Genomic DNA, 23,680 nt, shown 5'->3' with positions numbered 1-23,680 from the left:
TATAGAATTTTACATTTCTTCGAATTTGACCACGATTTGAGTATGGACTTGGGAGAAATCATATATTTGACGTTCCTAAGGTCATGGGTAACTTTATCTTCGAGAAATTTCGGATTCCGGGCACGTGGGCTCGAGGGCATTTTTGTCAACTTTTCGTTCGGGGTTAGGAATTGTTATAAATTGGGTTGTAAAGTATAATTGAGCATATATTAATGGGTTTGTATGATCGTTGGCTAGTTTTGGGGCATTGTGCATTGGTGCAAGTCTCCGGAAGAATGTAGAATGCCGGTTGTGGATCTTCGGAGCGAGGTGAGTCTCCTTTCTAATCTTGTGAGGGAAAGTTAACCCATACGTGAGTTAAATTGGTTATGTGCTCCTATTTGTGGGGGGCTACGTACGCACGAGGTGACGAGAGTCCGTGCGTAGCTACTATTATGCTATTGTCCGGGTAGTTAGGACCCAAAAGCATGTTATACTTGGATTACTGTGAACCCATTGATAATTTGAAGTGTTTCAATCACCTTGAATCGGTAAAGGAATTTAAAAAGAGATTTAATATTAAATTTTCCCTGAAATGTTAAAAAGAGAAATTTGTCTATTTGGTTGATTGTCCCCGATACGCTCTTAATTTCCTACTTGAGCATGTATTTTATGTGTGCCTGCGTCGCATGGATGATTCGCGAGCAGGATATGTGTTTATTTATGGAACGGGCCGAACGCCTCAGTGAGAATAGATGCATCTATGGTTCGTGTCGCTCGACCCTCGGCAGTGCACAATTTACATTTCTGTTGGAGCGGGCCGTCGACCTCGGCATGATTTGCGCATGTCTGTGCTGTTGTCTTGAACTTCATTAAGTTATTATTTCCCTTTTGTGGCATAAAAATATTTGGATTTATATTTAAAGAGAAATTCTGGAAATTTACCTATGAAGGAATTACGTGTTTACTTGTTTCCTCTATCTGGATTAGGATCATGTTTATAAAATAAATCCACTGTTTAGTATGGACATATTAAGGATGAATCATTACTGGATCGTTAGAGAGCGTCAAGTTGACCATCTCGTCTCTACCCCTTCGGGATTAGGCGGGATACTCACTGAGTACACGTTGATTACGTACTCATACTACACTTCTGTGCATTTTTGTTGCACAGGTAGGTATACCTCTAGCAGCCTACTGGGCGTGGCAGCATGGATGACTCTGGGACTAGGTGAGCTGCACTGTTCTAGATGACCCGCAGCCAGTGTAGTTCCTTTCAGTATTTTATTATTTATTCCCTGTCCACTGTATGTCGGACAGATGTTGTATTTTACTTCCCTTATCGATAGTTGCTCATGTGCTTGTGACACCGGGTTTCTGGGATGGGTTCCAACTGATTTGTATTAATTATTATTATTTAAATTTGAATTCAAGTAGTGAACTTTTGTTTATGAAAATGGAAGGATAAACCTTAGATTTTCAAAGGTATTAAAAGAAGAATTAATTGATAATCTAGTTGGCTGGCCTGACAGAGGTGTCCGTCGCCACCACGACCCTTAGTGGATTTTGGGTCGTGACAATTATGATCTTAAAAAACCTCAACAATTACACATCAAATTCTGTTATCTTGAACTCACCAACAATTTTTATGAAATATTCTGTTAACTACATAAAATTTTATTTCTTTTTGGGTGCATTCTTGCAAGATCTTTTGTTATGCCCTTCTCCTCCGCAGTTGCCACATGAAACCTTGTACTTCTTTGAATTTATTTCATCATATGTTTTGTATCATTCTTTTTGAGGTCTTCCTGGCTGCCTTTTCCCTCCTGTAGGTGGATTTACTACTTCTTCAGATATATGTTGTGGCACATTCCATTTGCTTTCATCAGGCAGGGGATTTACTGGTATTTCATAAGTACGCAGTAGGTTCTTCCTTGTGTAATAAGGAGAACAATATTGTTCAAAAGACTCATCCCTGTGTCTTAAAGCAGCTAAATCATGTGGACAAGGAAGTTCATCAAGCTGGAATTGCCCACAACTACATCTCTTGTTTTCAAGAAAACAATATAGCGCCTCACTCCATCTAGTACTGTATGGATGTAGTCTGTTGAAGCCCTCACCTACAATTACATTACAAACAAAAAAACAATTCATATACGGTTAAATACAAAATATCTACAAAATATCTACAAATTTACTACATTGTCCTGTATAAATTAATTTGATGCAATAAATGATCCGATCTTACTCTAAGCTTGCGCGGCAATGTTCTGTTGTCATCCAACTCTTTGTTGAATTTAAACCCAAGGTATGTGAATGTATCCTTTGCTTTTAATAACTTTTCCTTCGTCCAACGTTCAAGAAGAGTCCTCATATACTCTAATAGTTCTACTATCGGCAGCTCTCTTGCATATTTTGTTACAGCATTCAACGACTCTATAATGTTTGATGTCATAGTCCAAGTTCTGTTCACCGTAGCATGTACTCGAGACCATCTATGGTAGCCAATATCGTATAAGTATGCTTTAACACGTGGGTCAATCTCTTCAATCTTTGACATCCTTTCATTAAATTCATCAAGCGTGTATGATCGTGCCGTGGCAAAGTACAATTCGCTTAACTTTAGATGACCCTTCTTGAACTTTGCCCTTATATTTGTCCAAATATGCCACATGCAATAATAATGTGGCATGCCGGGATAAACAATAGATGTTGCCTTCAAGATACTCTCATTCCGATCCGAAACAACACACATATTTGGTCTTTCACCATATGCATGTTTGAATTGCTCAAAAAACCACTTCCATGATGCGTCATTTTCTGAATCAACAACAGCATATGCCAATGGTAATATGGTACCTACATTATGTGGCAAATAGCAATTAATTGGCTGCAGGAAAAATGCAGAGGNCTCTCTCTCTCTCTCTCTCTCTCTCTCTCTCTCTCTCTCTCTCTCTCTCTCTCTTTCTCTCTCTCTTTTATTTTTTATTTTTTTATTTTAATTTAAACTTTTTGATTGGTAAACCCCACCCCGCCACATCCCCTGCCCAGGAGTCAAAAGGACCCTTTCCCACTTTGCTCCTTCACTGACTTGAACTCCCAACCTCTTGGTTGGAAGTGGAGTCCTCTTGCCGCTGGAGCAACCTCACTTGTTAATTCTAAAACCAGGCTATTGTGGAGCAGTAGTATAATGAATTAATGATATGAATTCAGTTCGTGTAAAGTCCAATTTCTCACTACAATGAGGCATACATAATGAGTAATTATGAGAGAGAGTCGAGTGTCAAGCATTTAGCAGCCTTTCAGAGAAAATGGGAAATTTGAACAGCCAGAAGAACGAAATATGGTGGGTATATATTTCATTATCCAAAAAGATGGGTATCGAAACATCGTAAAAGCACGTAACTAAGAACTTTTCATGCAATGTAATTAAACTTTCAATAGTTACCTGTAACAATAACTAGACCATCAGCAGACACTCTTGCTAACTCTGGAATAGTCTTGTTTAGGTATCTAGGAGACAGGTAATCCACTGCATCCGACACGATAACAAGAGAAAATGATTTTGGCCTGTAGGGTAATGGGAATTTGATGTCTGCCACACGTACTATTCCTCTGTGGATAAGATTCTTGCAGTTCGCCTCGACATCCTCGACATCATAAGGTTCAACACCCCATGCTTCAGTTTCTTCTTCTTTTAATAGTTTGGACACCACAGAACAAGTATCAGGTCCCACGTGCAAAACTTTGCGCATGCTGTCACCATATGCCTTCTTTAAGTAAGGAATAGCCAGCTGAAGCTCCGAAGTGCAGGTAAATTCACCTACAACCATTGAAAGACAAGCAATCTCTAAGTTCAATAAATTGCTCTTTTTGAACAAACTGAGTTCGCATATACAGTACAAACTCATAGAGGAAAATTACACCCTGAAGTAAGATATGCACTCTCGACATTGTTTAATAATCTACCAGGATCGCGGGGCAACTCTTACAAAATTTGAAAAGATCCCAAAGGCTTTAGCATGCCCAAAATGTGAGACTCTACCCCACATAGGATCCTGAGATAGCTAAACTTGATTATAGATTATGGCTTCCATCTATGGGCTTCCGAATTAGTGGTGATGAAACCTGAGAAAATTCTTTGGGCTGTTGATTGTTGGTAGTTGCAAGCTAAGTCCGAGGTAACAAGCCTTCATATTCAAGGGCTTGACCACTTGTGTAATTCTTTGTTTGAAACCCTGACCTCCCATATCCCCGAGCAATTTGCCTTAAATTATCCTCATGAAACAGCGAAAAAGTAATCATAACTGTTAAATTTTTCTGCAAAGACAGATATTTTCATGGCATGATGCAACAAAGATGACCAATACATAAAGGTGCTTACCTTCAAGCCTGCTGAGTGCTGAACTTCCAGATGTACCTATTAGGGGAAAATGATCAATCAGCCAATAGAAAGCCAAGTAGTAGTATAATGCATACAATACAACTGGAAATCAGGATCTTGCTAGTTGCCACCATTGAGTAAAAATGAGACAATTTGAAGTATGATTTGCAAGGATAAGAACAAAAGCTAATGACAATTTCTGATTAGTGTTGGAAACACATATATTTCATGAGTGATGCTACCGGTGGATGATCCCATGGAATTAGGAAGCACAAACTACTTTAAAATAACTACTTATTTAGAACCAAAAACAAAAAATGAACTACCTGAGCCTCGATAAACATAGCCAACAACAAGGACAGCACCCTGAAATTAGTAGATTAAAGAAAAGCTAAGTGCATTAGATTTGAAACATAGCCCCAATTAGGAAACCAGATATTAAAAGAAAGTGAATATAATTTGCTAGAATGAATTATACTTAATCACCAGTTATAGTGCTATCAGATAAGTACTTATGGAACTTACCAAAATGAGAAGGATTGTAGGTAACAAAGGAGTAGGGCGTGATTTCGGATGAAAAATGCCCCCGAGGCTTCCACCAGCAGCAAAGCGCCGTGTGGGGTTTCCGGGCCTTCTAGACATGATTGCTTTAGTGGAGTGTAAAGCCCAGAATACTACATCATGGAACCAAATAAGAAAAGGAAATATTTACCAATGCATATAAGCTAAGGTGATCCAAGCTCTAAGTTTTTGCGATTATAGAATGTTCACCTTGTTTATGGAGTTGACCAATTGTTAATACAAACACTTTTTTTTACCACCTTAGGATTACAGTATCAGGTACCGGTATGTTAATCAAGAATCGCCATAATAAGTATACTAGGTGAACTTAACTATATAGAGAATTGCAGAGTAGCACAGAAATGGAAAGTATCCAACTTCCTTTATTTTAGATACGGATTGCCAAAAGTGAAACTACAGCCACTCATATTTTCTTATGGCAGAAGATCGCACTATCCATTAAATTTACAGCAATATAGGAAGAGTCGGCCATTAGCAAGTAGAAATTATCTGAAATTAGCCATAGAAATATTTTCTTAATCTTGAACGAGCTTCATAAACGCCAATTACGGTTTATATTTCAACTAGAGAGATTGAATTTCAGTCAGTAATATGCAATTGTTGAAGAAAACAAATGAACATTCAAAAGGGACAATGTGGATCTGCAAAAGATAAAACATTGCTAACAAATTTAAAAGACGCCCAAATTAAGATATAAGATTTAGAGAACTGGGGTGTCAACAAAATCAAGAAAAAGTACAAATAACACATAGATTCATTTAAAATGTATATCCAGAAGTGAGAAGAGGGCAGAAATAAGAGGCAAGCAAAACCAACCAAATGATGAGAATGGAAGCTTTAGAGCAACAATTGGCAATTAGGGAAGGAGAGTGGCACCTCAGAGCGAGCGGGGACTGTATTTCTTGGATCTAATATGTTTGTTCAAAGGTTGTTTGTTGCTAGATTTGGATCTGTTGTGTTTTTTGTTTGTTTAACACAGAAACATATGCATGGATCCCACGCGTGAAAACCAACCAAAAACTAGCTAGCCTAGCGGGAGGGAGGGACCCTGAAAGACAGCAAACGTCAACCACGTAGGAATGAATGTGAATATGGCCACTCTACGCGCCTTTATTATAGAGAGTGCGACTTAGAGTTTAATAATATAGCCTACTTGTCTTTTAATATAGTACCTCTTTGCCGATCTACACTTCACTCATTTTGCCGTCGACCGTCGGTGATCCCACTTTATTACTCATAATAATTACACTTAACATGAACAAATTATACTTTACTCTGTTTTTTAAACAAAATTTGTTAAAGAAAATGATATTATTTCTGACTTTCTATTTTATTAAACACCATTGTGTGAAATAAAATTATTTATCTCCTATCCGTAATTGGAAAGTAATGTGAATAGATCCTTGAGTAGTGACTAGCGTACTTCTTTCTATAGATGTGTGTCGGCGGTGATAAAAGAATTTGGAGAAAGACTTAATTGTCAGAACTAGGAAGTTAGTAGTAGCTGTCCCTGTTGGAGCACAAACCATTGTACTATTAAAATCATTTGACTAGACGATTACATCCTAATTCCGAATTAGTTAAACTATATTCTGCGACATAAAGCTTTAATTCGAGCCATTAGCTTTGTACAATGCAACCCATACTATTATTCCTCTTCCTCTAACACAATTCACTATTAAGTTACAAATATGCTCATACTTCTTTCGGGTACAACTTGATTATTTTGTCTCACGGCATTTTAACGTCCAATGCCACACAACAACATGAACATGTATGGAGTTATTCAAAGTACATGATGTAACATGAAGGAAATACACATTGTATCTACATGCCACATGTTGAAAATGGATATGAAGAGCTTGGGAACCAGTTACAATAGGCATTCACGTTTGGTAAGCAACGCAGGTTATTCAGAGAATAGAAACACCAGAGATAGGACAACCTAGCGTAGCATTCACAGTGGGAGTGAACTCATCCCGTATAACCAACTGACCAAAGGCAGCTCCAATCCATGTTCGAATCTGCCATGTCAAGGAGATGCATGTAGCTAGTCACACATCCTCCTAATTGTGTTAAAACTTCAATCCTCTTTAGTTGTGGATAAACACAACTGCCTTGAGACGGAATGCTTGTGTTGTTTTTTATATATACTATTGTTCAACAGCTATTCTGCTATCCTCTGTGCGTGGTGGTCTCCATTTGCGGTCAATGATATTCTTCTCTATGGTTTTCTGGGGCTTCAATCTTTCATCGAGAAGCTCCAGCAACTCTTGCAATCCAACACCTGTTAAGGCAGACGTCTTGACATGTGTAGCTGTAGCAGACTCAGAGACGGACTGGGTTTCACTACTAATAACCTCTAACTTCTTAGAGTGGTTGTTTTGCTGGACCTCTGTACTCCCACAGCCCACCAAGGAACTATTGTAGTCAACCCAGGAATCTTGTTCATCGCCTGAGACCAACCAGTCATCAGAGTAGTCACCTTGTTGATCATCTATGACCTGTTCAAGATTGCCTGATTGCTCAAAGTCCTCATTTTCATTAGTCTTATAATCAGGGAGATCCTCTTCACACAATTTATTGGATGTTACATCATTGTTTTCGTCTGACCAGCTAGAAACTTCATCCTCGTTGCAATAACCATCTCCAACGAAATCCTCATGAAGATCAATCTACATAAATAAATAAAAAGTACTGAAGCAGTGCATCTGGATCCATGTTTTAGAATCCGATTATCACCGTCTGTCTTTAAATTTAGGGAATGGTAGTTATTTTCCCTACCTTATTCCAAACTTCAATCATATTCTGGAGCTTATGCTCGGAGACTCCTATCTGCCCAAGAACTTGCAACGCTGCTTCCCGCTGCTCCTTTAGATCAGGTGCACTTGAGTCCAGCACATGCTGCAAGAATTAAGCAATCAGTCAGATTAGAGGCTTCTACATTCAAGCAACTTTCCTTCAGTTCAAGGATTTGCAACTTTGAGTTGCACAGTTGTGTGGAGCTATAAGCATCGGCACTTAGCATGTTAACAACATTGAAAATGTAATCAGGGAAAGAAGATATACCACAAGGAGGTCAGCTTCAACAACTTCTTCCAATGTTGCATGAAAGGCTTCTACTAGCTGCAAAAACAGAACAGTCTCCAAGTGTCTGATGCAATAACAAGAGGAGGAGCGGGTACTAATACTATCCACTCACCTGTGTTGGCAAATCCGATATGAATCCCACAGTATCACTGAGCAGCACTTTCCTTCTGCGAATGAAATATTTAATCCAGTGATCAAAAAAGGGCCGAGCCATCAGCCTTGGGAAAGGCATAAATCACTTTTGCAACTTTAAAATTTTGTAAAGCCAATTACTTAGACATTCCATCTACTTAAGAAAATCTCAATGGACCTCTACTCCACTTTGAGAAATATCATAGAACCTCCCTGTGTAACAGTAGAAGTCCATTACTCTGAGCAATATACCCTCTTTTTTTAAATTGATTGTTTAGAGAAACTTCGAGTACTTTTCTCAAACAAAAAGTTAAATGAAAATAACAAAAGTGAACTGCATGGAGAAAACAGTGACTGAACTCGTTAAACTTGAAGTCCAGCATTTAGTAATAAGTTACAACATATAAAAAATTTTCCTTGAGCCGAGGGTATATCGGAAACAGCCTCTCTACTTTCACTAAGCCTCTCTACCTTCAAAAGGCAGGGGTAAGGCTGCGTACACACTACTCTCTCAAGACCTCACTTGTGGGATTACACTGGGTTTGTTGTTGTTGTTGTTACAACATATAAAATTTCTCAAATTTCTTTTTCTTGTTTCTCCTACAGATTTTAGATAAGACGTTACCATTGAAAGGCAAAATTGCAACAAGAACTTTAATTTTTTATTGACACCATTGCTTAGCGCAAATAACGGCAGCAGAGGTATGTGTAACGAAATATTAAAGTTGAGGAGAATCTATAGATATTTCTCAGACTAAAAGGGAGGTCCACTAATTTCACTAAACTAGATGGAAGGTCTTACTAATTCACACAATTTTGTATTACCCTGATGGTAGAATGACACTTCTTAACTTGGGGTCCACTGTGGCAAACAATCTGCAAATTAAGAGCCCATATGTCAGATAGTGTCATATAACTCAGCTTGTCAGCATAAGATATAGAAGGGCATGGCGGCAAGTTAGAAGTTAAAAGCTTAATAGACAGCCAGCATCAGAATGAAAGTACAGACTAGCAACTGGTTTACCATACCGATCATCACAGTAGAGATAACTGTCCGAGACTGCACTAACTAAAGTAGATTTCCCCTGTTAAAGAAACAAATCAATGAATACACAGAGATTGCATTAATATCAAACTAAAGGGATTCATGTAGTTCTGATCAACCTACAGCATTTGTGTAACCAACAACAGCAACTGTAGGAATTTCTTGACCATCTGGTCCTCCATGCCTTCTGCGAGCAGCGCGTTGCAATGCTCGTGTACGACGAACCTCTTTAATTTCAGATAACAACTGATTCCTCCGTTCTAAAATTCTGAAACCCAAAGCAGTTAGAGTAGAAATATATCATACTGATAAAGTGCATGAGCAAAATGATATTGGATCATTATCAAGCAAGTGGACCACTGGGAATGTTTAAAGTATATACTAGAATACCTCTACTATTAACTGAAAACAATTCAATAATTAAAAAAAAATATCAGAAAAGGAGCGATACATATTTCTGTTGACAAACATTTCAGGGTATAATCATATATCATCACATTCTATTTCTGTAGTTACTAATCATTTTCATTTTTCTTCTGACAAGTAGTTCCATAAAATACACACGTGATCAGTAAGAATACGGTAAGTTTATAGCCACTGAAAGAAGCAGTAGCTTGCTATACACACTAAATCACTGTCCTTTGGACAGAAGACAAAATGCAACTAATCCTATTCCTTGCTTGAGGTTCATTCATCCATTCAGCTTCATTTTGCATCGAAGTCTCTAATAAAGTAAGTCAGGCTCATATTCATTTGACTCTCAAATAACCTCTTTAATAGTTACCAGAGATACCTTGCATAGGTTGACTCCTAAATAGAGTTGTGTACGCATAACACTGACATTCGATATATTGCTATTAGCTAACTTAACAGAAAGGTTGCCTTCCAGCTTTGTCTAAAACAATAATAAGAACCAAGCCTCAATGCCAAGCTAGTTGGGTAAATGAATCCCAATATCCATTTCGCTCGATTTAGACCCGCTTCAGTCGAATAACATTAGAGGTTCTCTGGATTTTCTACAGATAGACTAAAACCTTTCCAGCTTTACCTGTCCACACAAAATTTAGAATTAACAAAATAATACATCTTCTCAGTCAAAATCAGCGACAAACCTTCGCCGTTGAAGCTGCAATTCTGTCTCTCCAGCACCACTAATGAAACCACGTCCCCCACTTCCTCTCCTGCAAGTGAAGCACTTTAGCAGTCATCTTAATTACAGAAAAAATATAACTGACAAGTGGATAAATGTGACCAGAAAGCACTTCATTGAATTTCCAAAAGCATCCTTGAATAGAGATTAAGTCAACAAGCAATAAAGTTACCCTCTGGCACTAACTACTTCAGCTTCTCCAGCTACACCAAAAGCATAACGTCCACCAGGACCACGTAAACGAACAAGACGGCTTTTCTTGTACATAAGTGCAGCCAACTCAGCCTGTAAGTTAATGGAAAGTCAGATGCGGAGAACTAAGTATTCCCTCTTCTATAGATACAGAAACTATCATGTGAGGATACATGAAACACCATAGCAGAGAGCAGTTCACCTGTAGTTTTGCTTCCTTTGTCTGAGCATGCGCATTGAAAATCTCAATTATGAGGCCCACGCGGTCCAGAACAGGTTTACCCCATGCCCGCTGCCAGTGAAAGGACAAAACATAAACAGAAAAGGAAAAAGGGAAAAACAGTAAGCCCTTTGCCAATGGATAATTGTGGCTATGAGAAACATGTTTGTCCTCAGATAATAAATATACTAACAAGTACAGCAAGTTAGCAACTTTTCCAATGGCTCAATTAGTTTATTTTTTCACCAGAAAATGGATAGACCAACAAATACAACGACTCACCTCTAAATTACGCTGCTGTATGCCAGTGAGAATTGCATTTACAAAAATGGCATCTATCCCTTCCTGCCAACAAAATGGTGGTGACCGATATCAACCTAATCAGCCGCTAACAGTTCCATAATACTGGGAGAGATTACTGAATTTATTAAATTGCATCCAGATATTAAATCCTCTACCTTACTTTCCAGAGCATTTACATGGCATTTAACATTATCCACAGTTCCGGGTCCGAAAAACGTATCTGTCATATCATAGCAAGCACAATGGACAAATCATTTCAAAATTAAGCGATGGATAAAATAATTAGCAATAGCTAGCTATACTTTCTACTGATAACTTCAGGAAGACTCCAACTCTCCACCTCGAACAACAATTGGGCTCTTATGAAAGGAATAATTTCAGAGCAATAGCTAGCTATACTTTCTACTGATAACTTCAGGAAGACTCCAACTCTCCACCTCGAACAACAATTGGGCTCTTATGAAAGGAATAATTTCAGAGCATAGGTGACGGCCTGAGTTACTATAGGACAAACATATACTATACACAACTATAACCAATACTTACTTTGAGTATTATATTCTTCTTCTAATATACTCCCTCCGTTTCATTTTATTTGATCCTGTTTGACTTGGCATGGAGTTTAACAAAGAAACACTTTTGAAACTTATGGTCTTAAACATGCTACAATTTGGGTGGCTATAGAACTTTTGAAACTTGTGGTCTCAGTAATGCCAAAACATTTGTGTGGCTAAAAAGATTGTTATTAAGGGCAAAATAAGAAGTTTACGTTAATTATTTTTTTAGAAACGAGTCCTTTTTGGGACAGACCAAAAAGGAAATAAGGTCACGTAAACTAGAACAAATGGAGTCCTTTATTCCCTCAGATCAAGCATATTCTTAGGCAACGGGAGCATATTAAGCTCATTTCTAAATTGTTTCCAAATTGAGAAATGAGTTTAACCTTGCAGATCCAAGTTCTCGGTGTTACATGCTACAGTTGAGCTAACTCTTGCAAAACTCCCCACATATTAAGCTTCATATTTCCTACAGATTTTAATGCATGTACTCCACGGTTTCATACAATTGGTCCCAACTAGTTTGGAATTGAGTAGTAGTAGTAATAGATGTTGTTGTTGTTGTTGTTGCATTACAGCGGGGTATCAGCTAAAACGAAAAGTATTACTCCTACTAAACAAAACAGGAGAAAAAGGTATGAAAAACGCACCAGCGCGAATTGATCGAGCAGCAGGGTTTTGGACGACAAGATGAGGGGGCATTTGTTTATCAAGGAACTCAGTATCATAGAACCCATCTCTTTGCTCCTCAAGGGAATTAGCTAAGTTCAGTGCCTCCTCAAGCTTAGGCTTGAGAATAGAATCAGGCCGAAGCCGAGGCTGAACAACAAATAGCTTTGGAGGACTCTTTGGGTCCGTATTGAACTCATCTCCTGACCCATCTTGATGCTTCTGTAGAAGCAGCGAGCTACTAAGCGATGACACAGAATGGAATGAAGACTTTCCAGTAAACGGTGGCGATGGGTCAACGGTCAAGTGGGTTGATTGAGCTGGTAGAGAGATGGAGAAATGAGAGAAGGGGCGTAGGGCTTGAGGAAGGGAAAATTTGAGGGTTGAGGAAGATCGCAAGTGAGAAATTGTTCTGAACATTGGAGACGACAGTGTTCCTTAGGCGTTCTCTGCCGGTGTCAACTGACATTTCACGGCATGAATAGGTAATAACAGTTGCTGCCGGTGGAGTTGCGTACTGGGTTGGGCCAAAACGTAGTTGAGACTTTGGTTTTGTTGCAGAAATGACAGCAGGCAGCCACTCTAAAGGGCAGCTATTTAGTAATTAGCCAGTATATCCTGAATTTTAGTTATCAATTCAAATTTTCAGGACAAAAATATTCTGAATTGTCCTAAAGTTAAGATTTTTAGTTTTAAAATTGAAGCCAAAATAAATATTGACTAATAGCATCTCGGAGAATGATTATCTCTACACTTGCCCCAGTTTTATTGTCTGGACGGCCCAACCCTTGTTGACAGGCTTAAATTTTGTCATGTGGCTCTCAGTTTTGCCTCATCCATTGAATTTGCACTCAGGTATATACACTTTTTTTTTGGTGAAAAGACACATACATTTTTCTCTTCTTCTTCGATATTTCTTTTATCTTCTTTGTGCTTAGGGTTTCTTCTTCTTCTTAGTTGCAAAATGGATCTGTTGAATTTATTATTGTTTTGACAATCTGATGATCGGGGCTTGTTCTATTATGATATTTAAAAGTTATATTTCAAATTTGAGTTGGAGTAAATATGGGTGTTGAATCATGTATTGGATTATTGAAATTTGAAGAACAAGTTTATGTTTAAGAACCTAAGATTCGAAATCTGAAGTTGCATTGAACAGATTGAACTACTTAAGATTCGAATTTATGAAGTTACATTTGACCGCAGATTTGATATTTGAAGTTGCATTAAAGAGATTGAACTACTTAAGATTCGAATTTCTAAAGTTGCATTTGAAATATAGAAGAATTTCTTATTTGATTTCCGAAGTTGCATTGAAGAGATTAAACTACTTCATGTACGAGCAGGTACACATTACAAAATTTTGTGCAATACGAAAATAACTTTAATGAGACCCAAAAGTGGGTATATAAAAATACCCCTAGTAAATGTTAGCATTTGCCTTTCGCCCATTACTCCTTTGCTTCAAAAAAAGTGTAAAGCATTTTATTGTTTAATCAAATTTGAGATTTATTTTTTTATTCTTTTGAAATTAAAATCATATATTACAAAATAAACTAAGTCGCAAATTTTGTAAAGATATTTAAAGATGTTTGAAATTATGGACATGACATTAGGGGTGTAGCAAATCTCCTTTTCAAGTTTTAAAGTTTTTTTTCTACATTTTCAATAGTTGATCTAATATTTTAGAACTCTTAATTAAACTACTCAAATTATCATATCTATCAATTAGATTTCTAAAAATAAGAACCAATGTAGTGTATTTAAATAAATTGCTAATATTTTATCTTGTATCTTTTGTTTTCGAGTTTGAGATAAGTATAAATAGAGTCTAACCTACTTGTACTGTTCTGGAACATTCATTTTCTTTAATGAGAAGGACCTTTTGATAATATTTAATTTACATGCAACTTAGAAATGACAAAATATTCCATCAAAACGAGATACAAAAAAATAGGGCACCCAAAAGAAAAATTATTTTTACCCTTGGAATCATTACAGCTTACGCGCTAGATAATTTTTATGATGTCCTTTTGTGTTGACTATTTTTATTCAATTCTTCAACTTAACCGTAGGTATTCATTTAGAGTTCATTAACTGTAATAAACTATTGCAGTATCAATTTGTTGTTGTAGTAGTAACAATGAAGTTGATCAATCGATTCAACTTTGTTGAACACTCAAATTACTACTAGGAGTGGCCACTTTTTGGAACATATGCTTCGATAATCGTTCTCCTCTGTAAAATTGCAATGGAAAAACTTGTAATCTTGTTGTATTTCTTTCCTAGGAATCATTGCAGCTTACACTCTAGGTAGTATTAACTTTTGTTATATTCTTTTGGGTTGATTATTTTTGTTTAATTGTTCAACTTAACTGTAGGTATTTCAGTTTTTCCTCAAGAACTGTTTTCATTGCCAGAAAAGTGGTCTGGAGTCGCCTGCTGATATGACTAATCACTATAGTGACAAACACCAAAAACTTAAGTACCATGCAAACTTTGTGGCTTCTTTTTCATCAACAGAGCAGTGTCTGACCAATATTACCACGAGGACCATTCGGTAAGGACCATTCACAAGCTGTAGAAGATGAACCCAAAGAAGAGGAATAAGAAAAGGAATTAAAGCTTAGTTCATAGTAGCATTTGTGTGTGTGGAGGAGACGGGGAAGTGAATAAGAAAAAATTAAAACTTAGAGTTGGGGAATGGGCTTTCGGCAAACATTCTGAATTAGTTTTGTTGCAAACTCTCTTTTTTGGCATGGGCATCAATACTTACCAACAATAATCCCTTACCAAATTAATGTGGTCAACTCCTTCAAATAATCCTCTTGCAAACGTGAAGAAAGTTATGAACATTTAGCGCAAACTCGATTGTATTTTGCGATTCATTTTATTGTATAATTAGTCTTAGGAGTAACTTTTTCAACTTTTTCAGTCTTGTTAACATCACAAAGAACCTCAAAGCATCGCACCAATCTGATATTTCATTTCGAGCTGAGCTCTATTGACAAAACATAAATAGAATAAAATAAAATAAAAAGAAATAAATCTCCAAATGATTTGCAGATGTGCAATTATTAAACTTATAGATTTCCTGAGCATTAGCCTTTTTCCATCTAAGAAGCAAGAATTGGCGCATTGTACGGAGTGAACGCAATTTTATTAGCAAATCCCTTTACTTTAAAAAATTAAAAGAGACATTTAGTGCTTCTAAATTTCCGTTCAGTTTACAGAGCTTAGGATCCAAAATTTACACCCTACATTTTTCTGTTATATCTCCTTTCTCTCAGAAATCAACTTTTCTTTTGGCTACTCTAACTACAACTACCGGATCCTCAGCTCCATTTCTTTCTTAAATAGGAGAGTCACATCAGTTGATTGTTCATTACATTTTTTCCCGTCAACTAGCTGAGTCTTTTTGGAACTTACTTGAGAGGAGCTCCAATTGGGGGTTCATACCGAAGTGGAAAATCACACTAAACTGATTAAAAAAATTCGATTAGATTTGATCTAATATGGATTAAAAAACCGAGCCAAACGGACATATAAATATATAAATTTTATTTATACTTTTAAGATTTTATGTAGAATTTTCTTTAAAAGTGTATAGAAATATTTGGGATTCTCTTACGGGATGTAATATATAATAGAATATGAAGTGTCTCACTTTTATTTACTTTAAATAATGGGTTGTATCATCATTTTCTTATCAAGTGTTATTGAAATGCGTCAATCTCTTTGTTCTTCCATATTCATATCTCAAGATTTATTAAATTCTTATATCTTTTTTGAATTTGAAATGGTATTTTGATAATTTAAAATTAAATAGGACATATTATTATTTAGGTATCATATTGATTTTTATGTTATTTTCGGTAACCTTGATAGCGTACGTCAACGAAAAATTATTGTTAGATGACTAAAAAATAACTATCATGTGTTACTAAGAAAATTCTCCCATAAGAATATTTTAATAGATCATATATTTGTCAGTTTTTTTTTAATTTATAAAACATATATTTACTTATCAAAACTTTAACAAAGTAAGATTAAAATAATATTCATGTAACTAAAAAATCTAAAAAACCCGACAAGCCGAACCAATCCAAACCGACATAGTTGATTTAGTTTAGTTTTGATAAAAAACGAACGGTCACGCCCTGAACCTGGGCCTAGACGTAACACGGCACCTGATGCCTAACTACAGGTGACCGAGCGAACCAACTGGCTGGCTGAATCAACATGTGATATCATAACATACTGAATGCGGAAGATAAGCTAACACATGCTGATACTGAAAGTCTGAATGATATAAATCAAGTGTGAAAACACTAATATAAGTCTGAAACATATATGTAGCCAACATTGCTTAACATGAAAAGCCTATGACTCTGTCTAACTGTTACTTTAGTCTATGAAGCATCTAATGAAGTACTGAGAAAACTGACTGTCTGTAAATACTGAAAGATTATAAAGTAATGATAATGCCCCGAGCTGGGGCTCACCAAATAGCTGGTACGAGAATCCTAGCGCTCTGAATCGTCAACCTGTAAATCGTTACCTGCATCTTGAGATGCAGGCCTCGGGCAAAACACTGATATGTAAAGTAACTGAAAGAAAGAACTGTTAATGCTAAAATTGAAACTAAACTGATAACTGAACTGATAACCGATAACTAATAACTGAATTGAACAAAGGAAATAAACATATAAAAACTCCCTCTTCTGAATGATGAACCACTTGTTTATCTGAATAGATTAACTACGGTCTCGGGCCAAGTATATATGTGCACAAGCTACGGTCTCGGGCCTAAGTATACGTATATAACTGCGGCATTAGGCATAAAGAAGCATAAACTACGGCCTCAGGCCCAAAGATACATAAAGAATAAACTACAACCTCAGGCCCAAAGATGCATAAAACATATAAACTGCAGCCTCATGCCCAAATACAAGCGTTCAACATTCAGGGATTAAAATCAAAAACTGAGAATCATATTGTAATACATGATACTGAAATACTGAACCATACCGAATTACATGATATTGGAATATTGAATAGAACTAGACTGAGACATGTATTCATAAACTGATTTTGAAAATCGAAACTTCAACTTTTAGTGACATGGTGAGTAATCTAGACTGAGACTCATGGTATCAAACACAAGTCTATATTGATTACGCATTGAGCTCACAACATTCAGAATGAAAGTCATGAACGAATTATGAAGCTAGAGAATGGAAGTTCTGCGACTATTCAAGGAACTAAGCTTAACTATATTTCTGAAGCAAATGGTAACGTTATAAAAGAAACATAGTGTAGGGAAAATCATTAAAATTTCAAACATAGAGAGTTAGCCTCACATACCATAACTTCCTACTCTTGAGAGTAATACAAAGTTTGCTAACCCTTTCAACTTTAATCTATAGCAATACAAGTCAAAGGGATCCCATATTAGCAATAATACTCATGTTTTGGTCATTTAAGCATATTATCAAACACTTCGTGAGTATAAAGCTTCATAGCCCTTATTAATGGTGTTTCTACACCCAATAACCAATTCTATTGCTCGTAGATAATTCTAAAATCTCCAATTTCTATAATCAATACCATTCTTCCTCACCCATAAGATAAACAATACCTTTAATCAATAATCACTGATCAACAACCCAAACCTATAAACGTTAATGCTTTTCTATCAAACCTATCAACTCATATCTCATGAACTTAGAGTCTATAATCATTAATCCAATGCTATAATCAATTAGAGGGTGAAGATATTACCTCATTGAAGTTCAATCCTCTTGAATTCGAGTTCTGGGTTTTTTTCTCAACAATGATGTCTCAATCAAATACCTAATGATTTAAAGAGTTTACCCATGTTAATAAGGTGTTGGAGGATAAAAATTAACTTAGAATCATCATTAGAACTTACCTTGGATGATGGAGGGACCTTAGAGGAAGTTGGATTCTTAAGAGCTTCCCTTTCTAAAGCAAATTTACGTGTTTGGGGTGTAGAGAATGAGGTAGGGCTTTTAAAATGACTTTTTAGTTGCGCTTCCATGCAGCTGAAGGCCCAACCGTGCACCTGAACATGCAACAAGGGCAGTGGCACTGCCACAAGTGCGTTGCCGCACGAGACAGCTGGGCGCGCAGCTAAGCGCGTAAACTGTATTATCTCATAAAATATGCATAACTTTTTCATAGAGATTCGTTCGGGCTCCACAATATATTATTGGAAATTTATTTCAAAGTTCTACGACTTTCATGTTTTATGTTTTCTCAAATTCCTAACAGATTTTTACAAAATCGGACTTGAATACAGACCTTCTATAAACTTAGTCGATTTTATCGAATCTTATGCACCTCACTCTCCGTCTTGATTCTAAAATAACTATTTTCACCCATACTCATCTCGATAGGACTTCACATTCCTAAAATGTCATCTTAATACTCATTTGATGCATCCACACCTAATCCGAATTTACGGAGTGTTACATTATCTCCCCCTTGGAATCATTCGTCCTCGAATGATTGTACTGACTATAACTACGGCTAACTCTGGACCTTAAACGGGTCTGATGGAAACATGTGAAAACTGAACTGTCATGAACACAAGCATACTAAATTGAATGAATACATGATTACTGAACTGCTGAGATACTGAACTGAATAACTACTGAATTTACTGAATACTGAGCCGACTGAATACTGAAAGACATGGAGATTATAATATAAGGTCTGAATTAAAAGGTTAGTTACTTTCAATATTTCTCAAAAACACCTTCCAGCTAACAGAGCATAACACAAGCCTCACAAAGGCATCATAATACGCATTACATGAAACATATACATGAATATTGGTCTGACATGGATATGTGAATATTGAACTAACATGGATATATGAATACTAGTCTGCCAAGGATATGTGAATACCGAACTAACATGGATATATGAATAAACTAGCATGAAAATTTGAGTACTGAACCGACATCAATATTTGAGTACTAAGCTGGCATGAATATCTGAGTACTGTACTGACATGAGTACTTGAGTACTGAATGTCGCGCCCCATTTTCTCACGAAATCGGGTTTCGACACGTGACAACTCTTTCAAGGAACGTGTTAAAAGAGAGATTCGCCACCTAACGGGTTTGAGGTACATTAGGGCACCTATTTGCAAATAATTCCGGTTTAACCAATTTGCGTCACCAAAGATCGGGTAAGGCCTCAAATTACCTCAAGGAGAAGGTGTTAGGCATTCCTCGAGGTCCACTACCGTGGGTCCCGGCCGAACTCGAATTATATGAATTAGTGTATGATCAAATACATGAAGAGAGAACACAAAATTTAAGAAGTTTATTATAAACAGATTTTGAACAGAGGGTACAACTATTTTTGATTCTAGTAGGGAAAGAAAGAAAATTGGGGGGGGGGGGGCTAAGTTTTATAGCCTAAAGGATCACCCCGTGCAACATAAATAATAGTTCGTAACTCCCTCCAGATGGGGTATTACTCGTATTATTTAGCGGGCACATACTATCATCTCCTGCTACCCGATTACTATCTTTAAGTTGTTACCTAAAGCGTACTAGTTCAATTATAACTCGTACCCTATGCGTGCACTACCCGTCCCATGCCTACGGTCCAGGAGGCTTTGGACCTCTATTTGGGTAGTTCTAGACTTTAATTAGGTTGCTCAAAATGATAAAACTAAGCGACAAACAAAACATATAAAGACTTCACATAAAGGCAACTAAAGGCTCACATTGACCCCCACACAGAGACAACAAATGCACGCAAACACATATGCAAATTAGGAGATTTCAGAATTCAGAACCTTGAACTTATAGACACGATTTCTAGGTGACTGTGAGTCAAAGTACGGGCAACTTCAGATACAAGACATCGCTTGTAGAAGGGATTATACAGTTGCTATAAGCTGATTATCGAAATCGCAGGTTTCAAGTTATTAAACCTTACAGATGTTTCAATCTTGAGTGATCTACACGCGGAATGACAGGGAAGTCTATTAGGAGAATCTCAAAATTATTCATGCTAGCTGATAGCGGGATGAACAGGTAGTAAATGGGATTTTAGAGGTCCATTAGAACGAGCCATTATACCCTATAGGCAGGACCTCTAACCGTTGATGCTTGGCATTCACATTTTTTATCGTTATACTTAATCTTTTAGGCATGATTTCTAGTGATCAGTGAGACAATAATAAAGTGATCAAATTCCTATAGGCATGACTTCTAGTGTACGGTGCATATTAAAGGGGTGTTATTAGCATTTATTCCCTACAGGCATGATATCTAATGAATAGTACACATCTTAATTCTATGAGCATATTTTCTAGGTGAACAACGTCAAATAAAATAATTGGATTCCTATAGGCAGGATTTCTAATAACGTATAGCAATAAACATAATTGCAAAATTTTCTACTTGTGTTTGCTAGCAGACAGTATGTGCGCATGCTTTTCTCTAATGACATGGTTTCTACAGTGCACATAGTAATTGAACAACACGTGTAGCAAATAATTATCAAGTCCTATAGGCATGTTATCTACCCATTTTGCATGCAAATATTAAGTTCTACCCATTTTCCCTTTTTACTAGCACCCCAATCGTTTATACAAATGTTATTAGAGGCCCAATAACAAATATAATCTAAGTATTTTACAAAAATGATGACAATAAGCCTTCAGCAGGCCCAACTAAAATACCCAACACCGTCTGGGCCTTCAGTAAGTATACCCAGGAATCAACACAACCCAAAATCCACAGCAGAACTTAAGCTAGATCACACAACCATAGGCTGGCCAACCGATTTACATATTCAATAGACTATAGGAAGAGAGAGTTGAGTGTTAGGAACAATGCAAGTTTCAGTAGTAGAGGGAGTGACTAAAGGACCCCAACTCCTAGTGTGTCAGAGTTCATAAGGGCCTCAAATGGACCCCGAGCAGTGCTCACACTAGGGAGGTCAATAGTAAGAGCCTTGATAGCCTTGGCTTTCAGCCGGCTAAGAATAAGGAGTTCAGAACAACATTAAGTGGCAATGCAGGAGAATGGATAATAGCTGAGGGACGGAAGTGGGGAACACACTTATAACCTAAAGCAGACAGAGTCATGGAGAGCAACCAATCAAACGGGCTAGCAGGTTCAGCAGGATTTCAACACATAGCAAAGTACCACATAGATAGCCACATATTTAAAGAGTTGGGGAAAATAAACAAGTTTACAGGATTAGCAGTCATGACACTAAACCAATTGAGGCTTAAAAAGTTCAGATTAAGCTAAACATACATCCTAGGGTTATGCTAATAAGTATCTAGACATGATGGAGAACATATTCTGTGATAAACAATGGAAGAAACATGGTATCAAATGGACAAAGGACAGACTGGAAAACATATTAGCATAGAGGCAAGATCATAGGCGATAGCAAATAGTTTTAATACAAATTGCAACACATTATACATGCAAAAAAATATTGCAAGGACTCAGAACCGTGTAAAATGGCAAACTCATACCAAATATCACATATGGTTATTATGGGAATATCACAATAGATTAAACAACTAGAGAAGATCTAAATCATGTCACAAAATGGTTCAAGCAGGGCATGGAAAAATAGGTTGAGGTAACTATTAAGATCTCAATCAGTTACTAATGGGGTGTGGGGTTCAAGTGAGAATGCTGAGTGACAAAATAGCAAATGAACAGGTCATAATTAACACAGACGTTCTAGCATTCATAGAGGCTAAAGATAAAACAACAAGCATGATTAGGGAAACATCCAGACACTCTTGCACTCAGATTACCCAAGTTAGGCTTGGATAAACACAGAACTAGTAGCTTTAGGAGGAGAGTCAGATGCTAAAATATTTAGAACAAGGGTAGAATTAACAGAATCACGTGCAAAAGTAATCTAGAAAACATATTAAGCTAAGAATTTTAAAGGTGATAACATACGCATATCAAGAACATATAGGGATGAAACTGCAAGAGTCAAGTAGCTTACCAGTTAGACGAACAACAAACAAGAATAAAAGATCCACAAGGACCCAGAAACCTCGATGCATCAAAGTTCTCAAGGGCTTCAAAGAACCCTAGGCAATGCTTGCACCCAGAAGAGTTCGAACAGTAGATTCTCTATGGCCTTGGCTTTCAGCCGGCCACCACAAAACAAAGAGCAAGATAATAAAGGAATTCACAGAGCAAATCCTCAAGTTTTAGTGAGATTATATCGATTAAGTCTGTTTCAAAGGGGAATGGGGAGGGGTTTATATAGTAGTAGAAATTAAACACCCAAATAAGGAAAATCATCAATCAAACACGAGAAAGGAAAGAACATCACATGCAATCGAAAATAAGTAAGGACAAGAGAAAAATCTCAAACCCTAATTTTAGGGAAAGTGAATATCGACAGAATATGAACAAAAATCGGGCTCACAATAGCATAGGATGAAGATAAACAGAATAACGCTAAAAAATCAGGGATTTGAACCATTTTGGTTCGATTTCGGAGGGATCTGCTTGCCAAAAATAGAACAAGTACTATGTAATACCACAAAGAGGTAACCAGTAGAGAAGGAAAACAGATATGGTAAGTAAATAACAGGTAAATTCCATGGCTAACGGGATTAGAAAGGGGATCAGTAAAGGGCGGCGAATAGGGTTCTTCATAGAGAGGTGAGACAGAGAGAGTTTAGAGACGGCGGTGGGAATGGGGATTAGGGTTAGGGTGAAGAGATATAAGGAAAAGGGGTGGGGTTTCGTGAGCTGTTAATCGTTTTTGATCAATGGCTGAGTTTTAAGGAGATCTTGGTCGGGTTTGAAAATGGGTTAGGGATTAAGGGGTCGTTTGGATTGGGCTGTGGCGGACTGGGCTAAGTTTTGGGCCACTAATGTGGTCCAAAATTGGTTAGAAAGGCTATTATTTAAATACCCAAAATTTTATCAAAATTATAAAAATAGTTAATAAATAACAAAAATATTATTTGTGCACTAAATGATTAAAAAAAATAACTTGACATTATAAAAATATAAAAAGTTATTTTGGCATAAATAATGTAGTTATACATGTATATAGGCTATTATTTGCAAAAAAAATGTGCAATTAGCCTAAAAATGCAAATGTAATTATGAAAAATGAAGGAAAATATAAACATGCGTGTTGGTGTATAATAAGTTTGGATCATAAAAAAAAAATTGAAGGATAATTATTGAATATTCATACAATAAAGTGCAGAAAGAAATTAATTTAGGACTTCCAAAAATCATGGAAAAATATGTAAAATGCTTGTATAGGTCTATAAACTAAATGATGGTGCAAATATACTATTTTGAAAGTTTATATATATATA

The 23,680-nt window shown here is 36.7% G+C and overlaps 2 protein-coding genes across 3 annotated transcripts in view; both read right to left on the bottom strand.

The window, feature by feature from the left end:
• LOC109243553 (uncharacterized protein At3g49720-like) overlaps nucleotides 1-6,042 on the bottom strand; it is a 7,567-nt gene extending 1,525 nt beyond the window's left edge. Inside the window, exons 1-5 of one of the 2 annotated variants that reach the window (XM_019410495.1) lie at nucleotides 5,762-6,042; nucleotides 4,889-5,037; nucleotides 4,690-4,729; nucleotides 4,364-4,399; nucleotides 3,428-3,802 (exon numbers count right to left, since the gene is read on the bottom strand). In XM_019410495.1, coding sequence (XP_019266040.1) covers nucleotides 3,428-3,802; nucleotides 4,364-4,399; nucleotides 4,690-4,729; nucleotides 4,889-5,005 — 568 coding nt within the window. In that variant the 5' untranslated portion in view covers nucleotides 5,006-5,037; nucleotides 5,762-6,042. The remainder of the gene's footprint in view (nucleotides 1-3,427; nucleotides 3,803-4,363; nucleotides 4,400-4,689; nucleotides 4,730-4,888; nucleotides 5,038-5,761) is intronic. The other variant, XM_019410494.1, reaches the window with a different exon arrangement.
• Nucleotides 6,043-6,573: 531 nt separating this feature from the next.
• LOC109243552 (GTP-binding protein At3g49725, chloroplastic) lies at nucleotides 6,574-12,863 on the bottom strand. The gene is made up of 13 exons (XM_019410493.1): nucleotides 12,285-12,863; nucleotides 11,233-11,297; nucleotides 11,057-11,119; nucleotides 10,757-10,846; nucleotides 10,535-10,647; nucleotides 10,325-10,393; nucleotides 9,336-9,480; nucleotides 9,197-9,252; nucleotides 8,993-9,043; nucleotides 8,148-8,202; nucleotides 8,015-8,071; nucleotides 7,730-7,849; nucleotides 6,574-7,620 (listed from the first exon to the last, which is right to left on the bottom strand). Exons 1-13 carry the CDS (start codon nucleotides 12,721-12,723, stop codon nucleotides 7,099-7,101), a joined length of 1,845 nt encoding a protein of 614 aa, XP_019266038.1. The 5' UTR covers nucleotides 12,724-12,863; the 3' UTR covers nucleotides 6,574-7,098.
• Between the last annotated feature and the right edge of the window lie 10,817 nt (nucleotides 12,864-23,680).

The sequence above is a fragment of the Nicotiana attenuata genome, unplaced genomic scaffold (genome assembly GCF_001879085.1).
Source record: "Nicotiana attenuata strain UT unplaced genomic scaffold, NIATTr2, whole genome shotgun sequence".
NCBI lineage: Eukaryota > Viridiplantae > Streptophyta > Magnoliopsida > Solanales > Solanaceae > Nicotiana > Nicotiana attenuata.
This window is presented reverse-complemented; position numbering and strand designations above follow the sequence as displayed.

Coding starts and splice junctions, on each gene's coding strand:
- LOC109243552 (XM_019410493.1), bottom strand. CDS start 12,723: ATGTTCAGAACAATTTCTCACTTGCGATCTTCCTCAACCCTCAAATTT. Junction 11,120..11,232: donor TAAATGCTCTGGAAAGTAAG/GTAGAGGATTTA, acceptor TTTTGTTGGCAG/GAAGGGATAGATGCCATTTT. Junction 7,621..7,729: donor TGATTGAAGTTTGGAATAAG/GTAGGGAAAATA, acceptor TTATTTATGTAG/ATTGATCTTCATGAGGATTT.